At 36.4% G+C, this 12073-nt stretch overlaps 1 protein-coding gene across 1 annotated transcript in view; it reads left to right on the forward strand.

Annotated features, from left to right (window-relative positions):
• The window catches only part of LOC138076876 (5'-3' exoribonuclease 1-like), a 78925-nt gene that overhangs the window by 22976 nt on the left and 43876 nt on the right, over positions 1–12073 (forward strand). The window contains exons 9-12 of the mRNA XM_068969206.1: positions 505–618; positions 3178–3276; positions 6033–6148; positions 6641–6787. Coding sequence (XP_068825307.1) covers positions 505–618; positions 3178–3276; positions 6033–6148; positions 6641–6787 — 476 coding nt within the window. The remainder of the gene's footprint in view (positions 1–504; positions 619–3177; positions 3277–6032; positions 6149–6640; positions 6788–12073) is intronic.

Here is a 12073-nt window from a genome sequence, read left to right on the forward strand (position 1 = left end):
CTTTTCACTCATGCGTTGGAGAGGGAAATAGCAACCCACTCCAGTGTTCTTGCCTGGAGAATCCCAGGGACGGGGGAGCCTGGTGGGCTGCCGTCTGTGGGGTCACACAGAGTCAGACATGACTGAAGTGACTTAGCAGCAGCAGCAGCAGTGTAGCATAGTGAGTAAGAGCACTGACTGAGTTTATTCCTTAGCTATATAACCTAAGACAAGATCGCCTCTTTCCATGCTTTAGTTTCCTCATCTATAAAGTGGGTCTAGTAATGGTCTTTGCTACAGAGGGTTGTCTTGAGGATGAAATGAGCTAATAAATGTGTGAAGTACCTAGAAGAGTGTCTGGCATATTAGGTGATAAAATTTCATTTCTAATATTGTTATGTAGAAAATCTTTACATTTGACATTTGTGGCCCACATAGTCATAATCCCATAGGAAAAAAATCCTGATATGCAATCTATAGAAATTTTGACCATGATGACTCACTTTTATATTTCATTCTACATAGGACATCCGAGCTTTTGACTCCCGTTTCTCCAGTATAAAAACATTGGATGACTTGTTTCCTCCTAGAAGTATGGTCTTTATGCTGGGAACACCCTACTATGGATGCACTGGGGAGGTTAGTTTCTGTTATTATTACTAATTAAAATTCTTCCTGGTTTCAAGTTAATACAATTATTTAACTTCTCTTCATTTAGGTATAAAGTAAAAATGTAATACTGAATGGGAAAAATAAGAAAAAATTTATTCATCTAATTTATAAGCACAGTATTTGGCTGTATATTTTTAGTGTTGAACACATTGAAATCAGGAGGTGATGGAAAAAGAATTCAGATTCTGATCTCCTTTTTGTAGGTTTATTTATTGTGGTAGCATGCATTTAGATGTATTATTATGTATTTAAATTATGTAAATTATGATGAATTTATATATGTATTGATGTTTTGGGGAACTCCACCTCTCACATGAGAAGAGGTACATGCATGTATAGAACAGGAGAATGCAAGAAAGAACTTGGGAGGAAAGATTAAAATCGGAGGTAGTAATGTGAACTCATGATTACTAAAATACCTTAAAAGATTTATAGGTATGTATATAGGCACATGTGTATATATATCTCTGTGTGTATATTTGTAGATGCATAAATGTATATGTCTCAATACGGAAATATATTTTCTGGCTCTATTTGCTTTAAGAATTGGAAGCAAAGAGACCGTGGTACCATGTAACATGTTAATCTTGATCTCTAACACCATATCCCAATAAAAGGAATGAGGCTTCTCAAAGAAAAGGCTGAATACAGGGCTGGGGCAGAATAAGTTCAAAATGAGCCTAGAACCTCTAGTTATTCAGGAAAGCAAGGAAGTATTCACAAGATTGATGTGAGCATATCACATAAACACAGGAACCAGGTTGAAGAGCCTCCTACTGGCCAGATGTTTAAGTACTAAATTAATCAAGTAAATGTTAATTATAAATCATTAGGAATGCATGATTCCATAGTGATAAGAAATAGATAAATGAATGGGGAGGGGAAGAGCTTTTGCTTCTAGTATTATTTCAAGGATAATTGTGGAAGGAGTGAGGGAGTTAGAAAACCACCATTTAACATGCATTGTGATTCAGCTTGGATCAGGCAACAGTCATTGGAAGATAAATCTAAGGGGAGCCTTTGATCCAGGAACAAGATATTTTTATGGTCTTAGAAAATGTCTCCCCATAGGTTGTTAATTTAGTTGCAGGGAAAACAAAAAACTAAAAAACTATCATTGTACAGTTAAGAAGTTGAGCAACATCTTGATTTTATGATTAATATTAATATCATTGAGGGACAGATGAATATTCTGTACCTCCAGACGGGATGTCCTACAAAAGACATATTTTCCGTGCACTCTTCTGGCTGAGAATATATAACATTAACCTAATCACAAAAAAGCACTAGAAAACTGCAAATTTTAGAACTTTTTTTTAAAACACAGGGTAGAGAGGGAGGAATGAAATATATTATTTGAAAAGTTAGTATATAAAAGGCACTCTGGGTAAATTCTAGATTAAAGGAGGCTAAAGAGATAATAACAACAAAATGCAATATCTGATCCTTGCTTGGTCCTGTGGTAGAAAAAAGAGTTTTCTATAAATATACTCATTTTTAGGTCAACAGACAAAATTGATATACAGGCAGTAAATTAAAGTATTTGTCATAAGTTTATGTACTTAATAACTATACTATGGTAATATAATAAAATATCCTTCTTCTTATTTACCAAAATATTTCGTGGTTACAGATGCATATATAATACACTCTCAGAAATTTCCAAAAAGTAATTATGTACATGTAAATACACACATGGTGAAAGTGGTAGTCACTTAGTTATGTCCAACTCTGCAACCAGTTGGACTGTATGCATCCTGCAGGCTCCTCTGTCCATGGAATTCTCCAGGCAAGAATACTGGAGTGATTTGCCATTCCCTTCTCTAGGGGATCTTCCTGATCCAAGGGTCTCCTGCACTGTAGGCAGATTCCCTACCATGAGCCACCAGGGAAGCCCATATATGATATATATAATATACCCTCAGAAATTTCCGAAAAGTAATTGTGTGTATGTAAATGGGGCTCCCCAGGGACTCAGCAGTAAAGAATCCTCCTTCCAAGCAGGAGACCTGGGTTCTATTCCTGGGTCAGGAAGATCCCCTGGAGAAGGAAATGGCAACCCACTCCAGTATTCTGGCCTTGGAAGTCCCATGAACAGAGGAGCCTGGTTGGGCTATAGTCCTTGGGGTCACAAAGAGTTGGACACAACTTAGTGACTGAGTACGGAATCACACAAATACACACAGAGCACAAACGTTAGTAAAATGCTGATAACAGGTAAATCTGGGTAAATGTTCTTTGACTTGTTTTTATTTTTGCAACTTTTTGGTAGTTTGAACTTATTTGCAAATTGAAGTTTTTTTTTTTAATAAAAGACTGGTTAACAACTGGTTAAAGCAAAGTACAGTGACTCAAATTTATAATACAAGCACATTCACTTACAAGTTCCAAGAAAATTTCCACTATCCACCTTGTTTTACTGTATTTCAGAAATAATAAACACTGTTCAAATAAGTAGAAAAATAAGTAAATAAAATATAATGAAAGAGACTCAAATATATTGTGATTTTTTTTTTTTCCTCTAAGGTTCAGGATTCAGGGGATGTGATTACAGAAGGCAGAATTCGTGTGGTTTTCAGCATTCCATGTGAACCCAATCTTGATGCTTTAATACAAAACCAGCATGTGAGTATAATAGTCCATATTGTTTAATCTAGAATTAACTTGTAAAATGTTAGAAGGATATTTTTGGTACCTCCTATGAGTCATTGCAAATATTTTATTTAACACTGATTAAATTCTCTCACAGTTGCCTCTAGTATTATTTTAAAATAAGTATGGCATCTGTGCTCAAAACTTCATGCAGATCTTTGGGAGGGAAAAAACAGCTGAACTCCTATTATTAATCTGTAATAGTTGTTATGGGTTATTTTGTTCAAGCTTGTAAGTGGCACATTGATTAGTATACGGGGAATAGATAGGGTTTTTTTTAAAGCCTTTCATAATTAAAGCCTGAACTTTTAGTTACAAGTGACAAATGACCTTCTTGCAAAGGTTATGCATCTCTGTTCAGCTAAAGATGAACAGTCCCTGGAGAAAATTAGAAACTGCACTTAAGTTCATGGCATTCTTTTATTTTTCCCTTTTAAAATAAGAAGATAATCCTGATATCTGTCATTTGTTCATACTGATTGATTAGATAATTAACTTGACTGAAATTAATTCACATTTAGCCAGTTGTTGCTGCTGCTGCTGCTGCTAAGTCACTTCAGTCGTGTCTGACTCTGTGCAACCCCATAGACGGCAGCCCACCAGGCTCCCCCATCCCTGGGATTCTCCAGGCAAGAACACTGGAGTGGGTTGCCATTTCCTTCTCCAATGCATGGAAGTGAAAAGTGAAAGGGAAGTCGCTCAGTCGTGTCTGACCCTCAGCGACTTATATTTTATTTTCACTAGTGGTAAAATCTAAAATTTTATTTACTGTGAAATGAATTTAAGGCGTTAGTTATTAGCATACATGTGAGGATGCTAATAGAGAGCAGAGAAGGCCCTAAAATCTTGCCATGGAGTCTCTTTTGGAGAAATCATTCAGAAGTCGTAGTCAGGAAATCAGGAAAGTGAACCTTTAAATGAAGAAACTGGAGCTTTGTTTGGGAGCCAGTGGAGGTAGAAGAGCTTGTGTTGCTTCATCCCTGGCTTTTTCTAGATCTGAAACAGCCTGCCCAGTTCTAAGGGTACAGTGTTGCTAGGCATGCCCTCTCCAATGTATTTTCTTTCTTTAACTTTCACTCAAACCTTCTTTCTCTACTTCTTATTTTACATATACTAGGATATTTGTGGTGATTTAATTTTAACCATACTATAACCCAGTATTTTTCAAAAGGAGTACTAATTAATTTCTGAGTGGATCAACTGTGTTAAAGAGGACTGCCCTGTATGTAGCAGGACAGTTGGCATCCTTGGTCCCTGGACACTAAGTACCTGTAGCCTGTCATTTATTGTTTTCAGATGCTTATTCAAAAAGCAGTACCATCTGTGATAGAGAACTACTGCCTTAATTCTTCCTTTCTATTCTGGAAAGCATTACTTGATTTGTTTGTATTATTTCTAAATCTGATAATGATTTTGATGGAAAAATTGTGTTGCATTCTTTACTAGCATATTAATGTATTGTGATAGTGACATTATGGACTTCCCTAGTAGCTCAGTTGGTAAAGAATCTGCCTGCAATGCAGGAGACCCTCGTTCGATTCCTGGGTCGGGAAGATCTGCTGGAGAAGGGAGAGGCTACCCACTCCAGTATTTTGGGGCTTCCCTGGTGGCTCAGCTGGTTAAGAATCCGCCTACAATGCAGGAGACCTGGGTTCAATCCCTGGAGAATTCCAAGGATTGTATAGTCCATGGGGTCACAGAGAGGTGGACATGACTGAGTGACTTTAAAAAAAAAAAAGACTCTGTGTCTCAAGTGCCTATAGACATGATCATTAAAAAAAATAATGGTGGAAAATAATTCCTTACGAATCTCTGGAAATTTAGCTTTACTTTTGATAAACTATCCTTATATTCCCATGAAATAAGAATATAAAATAATTATATAATTTATTAATAAATATAGCATTTATTGTATTTATATATTCATTTATAAGAATATAGTATATGAAATCTATATAAAATGTGTGTATTATTGCACACATGATGTTAGTAGTATATGATAGCTTACCGTCGTTGGTACTGAATGTGTGAATAATTTGCTTCCTGGGGTTAAAAATTATATGATCTGATAGTTTTTTTTATTTTGACTATCTTCATAGTTTCTTCCCCTAAATACATAAATAAAGGTTACATTTCATTGACTGAATTATATTAACAATGCTATTATGAGCCTCTGCATACTTGTTATTTTCATATGATAATTAATGATTAGGAGAAATAAATATTACATATATCCACATATGAAGGGCACTCAGTTTTGCTCAGTAGCAACTATTTTGATGACATACTCATGTTTTAATTCAACGTTGTAATTATCAAGACCTCATTTTGTCCCAAGTATTTTGCCAGATCCTTCTTAAAATATGAAAAGTAATTTTTTAAAACTAGTTCTCACCTATAGAACTTGCCATTTAGTACTTATAGTAGCATTTATGTCTTGAGACAGTTTCACAAACTGTGTTATTTCCTCCCCCTTTCATCCATCCTTGGGAATCCTGTCCTTTAAGGATAGAAAAGAGCAGAAAAATTCTACCTATAAATCCTCTTTAAAAAAAGTTGGGGATGGGGTGGGATGGGAAAATAGGTCACTTACTTTTTTAAGAATCTTTTCATTGCCACAGTCCAAAATGTTAGTAATGTCTTGATTGTCTCCAGATTTTAAAGGTAAAGATATACTGTTTTAATGCTTTGTGTTTCCATAATTGACTTTTTTGTTTTTATATTTAAAGAAATATTCTATAAAGTACAACCCAGGATATGTGTTGGCCAGTCGCCTTGGAGTGAGTGGATACCTTGTTTCAAGGTTTACAGGAAGTATTTTTATTGGAAGAGGATCTAGGAGAAAGTAAGTTTATGTTAGAGAAATTTACTTAAAGTGGCAGAAAAAAATAAATGATAAAAATAAAATGGTTAATATTTCAGTATTTATTTTCTCTTATTGCTTTGAATTTTCCTTAAAAAATACGTATAAATCCTCTGATGGTGATCTTTCATCTAAATGGCACATGCTGTAGGTGGTTGGAAAGACAGTTCTTATTTTTAGCAGCTAACAAATTGAACCTTGAAAAAAGGTATCAGAAGGTGTGTGTGAATCTCATAATATATTTCCCTAAATTTTCCTGTTTCATTCTCCTCTCTAATTATATAATCTGTTTATATGCTTTGTTAACTTGGGTTTTGAAGCCTTTCCTCTAGTTTTTCTACTTCTACTACTTTGGAAATAACCGTGATAACTAAAACATAGAAAACTTTTCTAAAAATTGAAAGCAAAGCTTTGTATTCTTTGAACAAAATTTTAAAACTTTTGTGTGTATGTGTGTGTGTGGTTTAAATTCAGCCCTCATGGAGACCATAAAGCAAATGTGGGTTTGAATCTCAAATTCAACAAAAAAAATGAGGAGGTACCTGGATATACTAAGAAAGTTGGAAACGAATGGATGTATTCGTCTGCAGCAGAACAGCTTCTTGCAGAGTACTTGGAGAGGTAAGTTCCTGTGGCAGGATCCTACTAGGCATCCAAAAACAGGAATGTGATAAGGATTTTGCCTTGCTGATAAGGAAAGTGTTTCCTTTAGGAAAACATGATACATATAAATTAATTTAATGTCATGGAGTGTTATAAACTAAAACAGAGTGGGAAATACTGTACTTAAATTATTCACTGTGGAAAAAGTTAATGAGAATGGCCCTCCCTTTAATTAAAAATTTATTTTACTTACTGTCATAAATTTTTCACTAGTCTAAATGTCTGTGTCAGTAGTAATAAAATTGATATGTATAAACACAACAACCCTTGGCATAGTGAATTTTCTTAAAACTCCAGCTGGACAGTTGATTTTATCATAGAATTATCGATTTTTATTACTGAAATAGTCTGAGAAATCAACAGGTCTCAACTCCTCATTATAAAAGTGAGAAATCTGAGTACCAGGATTTACTGAATTTATTCAGTGTCAAAGATTTACAGGAAATATCTCTTATTCCTGTTAAATGATTGAATGTTCTCTCCATTGTCACTGGTTTCTAACTCTTTCATATTTGAGAATCATTAGTTTCCTAGGGCTGCTTTGCTAAACTACCACAAACTGCGTGGCTTAAAATGACAGGAATTTATTGTCTCAACAGTTCTGGAGACCGGAGTCCAAAATCAAGGTGTTGGTAGGGCCATACCTCCCCTGGAGGTGCTAGGGAAGGAACTGTCCATGCCTCCCTCCTAGCTTCTTGTAGCCTCATAAGTTTTGTTCCTTAGCCTATAGCTGTATTATCCCAGTCCTCCATCTTCACGTGGTTTTTCTCCCTATGTGTCTTAATATCATCTTTTTCTTTTAATTTTATTGGAGTATAGTTGATTTACGGCATTGTCTTTCATGTATACAACAAAGTGATTCAGTTATATTAAAACATATATATATTCATTCTTTTTCACATTCTTTTCCCTTACAGATTATCACAGAATATTGAATAGTGTTCCTTGTGCTATGTAATATGTCCTTGTTGGTTATGCATGCGTGCTGAGTCACTTGAGTTGTGTCCAACTCTATGCGACCCTATGAACTGTAGCCCGCCAGGCTCCTCTGTCCTTGTTGGTTATCTGTCTTATATATGGTAGTGTATGTGTGTTCTTCCCAAGCTCCTGATTTATTCTTGTCCCCCACATTTCCCCTTTGGTAATCATAAGTTTGTGTTTGAAAGTCTGTTTCTGTTTTGTACATTTGTATAATATACAAATACGTAAGTTCATTTGTCTCATTTTTTTTAAATTAGATTCCACATATGAGTGATATCATAGTATATTTGTCTTTCTCTGTCTGATTTCACTTACTGTGATAATCTAGGTCAATTCATGTTGCTGTAAATGGCATTATTTCACACCTTTTTATGGCTGAGTAATATTCCATTGAATATGTGTATACATCTTCTTTATCCATTCTTCTGCCGATGGACATTTCCGTTGCTTCCATGTCTTGGCTATTGTAAATAAGAGTGCTGTGGTGAACATTGGGGTGCATTTATCTTTTGGATTATGTTTTTCTCAAGATACTGGCCCGGGAGTGAGATTGCTGGATCAGATAGTAATTCTATTTTTAGTCTTTCATGGAACCTCCATACTGTTCACCATAGTGGTTGTATCAGTTTATATTCCCAACAGCAGTGTAGGAGGGGGACCCCTTTCTGCACACTTTCTCTAGCACTATTGAACATATTTTCATGTACCTTTTGGCCATCTGTGTTTCTACTTTGGAGAAATGTATATATTTCTCATAGAATCTGCACATTTTTTTATTGAGTTGTTTGTTTTTCTAACATAGAGCTATGTGAACTTTTTGTGTATTTTAGAGATTAATCCTTTGTCAGTCACTTTGTTTGCAAATATTTTCTCCCATTCTGTGGGTTATCTTTTTGTTTTGTTTATAGTTTCCTTTGCTGCATATGCAGGACTTCCCTGGTGGCTCAGACGGTAAAGCATCTGTCTATAATCCAGGAGACCTGGGTTCCATCCCTGGGTTGGGAAGATCCCCTGGAGAAGGAAATGGGAGTCCACTCCAGTACTATTGCCTGGAAAATCCCATGGACGGAGGAGCCTGGTAGGCTACAGTCCATGGGGTTGCAAAGAGTCGGACACGACTGAGCGACTTCACTTTCACTTGCTGCATATCATCTTTCCTTTGTTTGTGTCTACCTCTTTGTGCAAATTTCCCCTTTTATAAGGACACTGGTTATATTGGATTAGGGCTTATCCTAATGACAGGAAGCAACAGTTAGAACTGGACATGGAACAACAGACTGGTTCCAAATAGGAAAAGGAGTACGTCAAGGCTGTATATTGTCACCCTGCTTATTTAACTTCTATGCAGAGTACATCATGAGAAACGCTGGGCTAGAAGAAGCACAAACTGGAATCAAGATTGCTGGGAGAAATATCAATAACCTCAGATGACACCACCCTTATGGCAGAAAGTGAAGAGGAACTAAAAAGCCTCTTGATGAAAGTGAAAGAGGAGAGTGAAAAAGTTGGCTTAAAGCTCAACATTCAGAAAACGAAGATCATGGCATCTGGTCCCATCTCACTTCTTGGGAAATAGATGGGGAAACAGTGGAAACAGTGTCAGACTTTATTTTTCTGGGCTCCAAAATCACTGCAGATGGTGATTGCAGCCATGAAATGAAAAGACGCTTACTCCTTGGAAGGAAAGTTATGACCAACCTAGATAGCATATTCGAAAGCAGAGACATTACTTTGCCAACAAAGGTCCGTTTAGTTAAGGCTATGGTTTTTCCAGTGGTCATGTATGGATGTGAGAGTTGGACCGTGAAGAAAGCTGAGCGCCGAAGAATTGATGCTTTTGAACTGTGGTGTTGGAGAAGACTCTTGAGAGTCCCTTGGACTGCAAGGAGATCCAACCAGTCCATTCTAAAGGAGATCAGCCCTGGGTGTTCTTTGGAAGGACTGATGCTAAAGCTGAAACTCCAGTACTTTGGCCACCTCACGAGAAGAGTTGACTCATTGGAAAAGACTCTGATGTGGGGAGGGATTGGGGGCAAGAGGAGAAGGGGACGACAGAGGATGGGATGGCTGGGTGGCATCGCCAATTCGATGGACGTGAGTCTGAGTGAACTCCGGGAGTTGGTGATGGACAGGGAGGCCTGGCGTGCTGCGATTCGTGTGGTCGCAAAGAGTCGGACACGACTGAGCGACTGAACTGAACTGAATGACCTTTAGTTTGATTACTTTTTTTAGAACCCTATTTCATGTATTCAGTATCCTGTGATAAACCATAATGGAAATGAATATAAAAAAAGAACGTATGTATGTTTATAACTAAGTCACTTTGCAGCAGAGATTGGTACAACATTGTAAATCTTCAATTTTTAAAAAAGCATAAAAAAATAGAGAACAGATTTGTGATTGCCAAGGGGGAGGAGGGAGAGAGAGCGATGGATTGGGCATTTGGGGTTGGTAGATGCAAACTATTACATTTAGAATGGGTAAACAACAAGGTCCTAATAGCACAGGGAACTACATTCCTATCTTGTGATAAACCATAATGGAAAAGAATATACAAAATAATATGTGTGTGTGTGTGTATATATATATATTTATATATTTATAACTGAATCTTTTTGCTGTACAGCAGAGACTGGTACAACATTGTAAATCAACTATACTTCAGTTTTTTTAAAAAAGACATTTAAAAAAAAACCTGTTTCACAGTAAAGTCACATTCTGAGGTACTAGGAGTTGAAACTTTTATTTGAGAGGGATGGAGGGGATACATTTCAACCCCAAATTACCATCTGAAAATTTAGATTATTTCTTCTATTTACCTCCATATTTCTTTTAAAATGCCATATTTAGCCTGCTTTTTCTTGACTTTTCAACTTGATATATGCAGGTAGCTTCCTAAGAAAGCTTGCATGTCTGGACATTTCTTCAAACCTCCCTGATACTTCACTGATAGCTCACCTTGGTCTAGAGTCCTAGATTGGATATTCTCTTCGTTCAGAATTTGAAAAGCACTGCTTCACTCTCTTGTTTCCTTTGCTGTCAAGAAGTCTTGTGCCATTCTGATTCTGAATCTTTATGGATGATCTGTTTTCATTTTCTGAAAACTTTCTAGAATATTCCATTACCAAGCTGTTTAATAATGCGATGGTGTGTCATTTTTCTTTCATTTTGCTGTTCAGCCCTTTCAGACTTGAAACTGATGCCCTTCCATTCCAAGAAACTTTCTTGTATTATTTCTTTGATAATTTCCTTGTCACCATTTTGTGGTTTTCTTTCCAGGATTCCTTTTGATAGATGTTAGACCTACAGGATTAATTCTCCTAATTTTCTTATCTCTTCTTATCCATTTTCTATAGTGTTATACTCCTGTTCTACTCTATGGGAGATTTCTTCACCTTTAACTGATACCATTTTTTATTTTTCTTTAACCATTTTTAATTTCTAAAAAGAGTGTCCTCATTCTCTGACATTCCTTATTTATAGCATCTTTTTCTTATAACAAATGAAATATCTTTTATTATCTAGTGATAGCAATCTAGATTTTCTTCTATTCTCAATATTTTCTGTTTTCTACAGATTGCTTTTCTTTTTTTTCTTTTCTGTTTGATTTGATCTCTCCTTTCATGTTAAAGTGTTTTCAGATTTGGGGCAAGGGGGAGGGTGATGTTTGTTTGTTTTGAGGCTTTTTTTTTTTTTTCTTTTGGCCTGGTAGTTCTTCAGTGTCTTACCATATTTTAGTGTGCAGTGTTAAAAAACTGATTGGAAATTTAATGTGCTTCAATAAGGCTTGTCCAGTGGGATTGGGCTATTTTGGCAGAGCATCCCCAAATATCACTGCCTATATGTATATCTTTTCTGTTGGGCTGAGTAGTTTTCCCAGAAATGTGTTCTCCAATGTTTTGCTTGGAGGACAGATGTGGAGAACAAAACAAACTTCAAGTGTTCTGGAAATTAACGACAGGAATGGGGTCTCATTACATAGTGGAGTCTGTAATACACCCCCAGATGCCTCTTCAGGACTGAAAATCTATTCGCTGCGCAGCAGGAATGCTGCTGTCTCTCAGCCCTCAGCAGTAAGACCTCTGTAGAAATTGCCTGGCAGAAGAGAACTGCCTTCTACAGTTACATCCCTTTCCCACAATAGCGTCATGTCCAGTACCTCATCAACAAGGAGATATGTTTAAAAAAATAAATAACAGCAAAAGAGACACAAATGTATAGAACAGGCTTTTCAACTCTGTGGGAGAGGGAGAGGGTGGGATG

This window comes from Capricornis sumatraensis, chromosome 1 (genome assembly GCF_032405125.1).
Source record: "Capricornis sumatraensis isolate serow.1 chromosome 1, serow.2, whole genome shotgun sequence".
In the NCBI taxonomy this organism is placed as follows: Eukaryota; Metazoa; Chordata; class Mammalia; order Artiodactyla; family Bovidae; genus Capricornis; species Capricornis sumatraensis.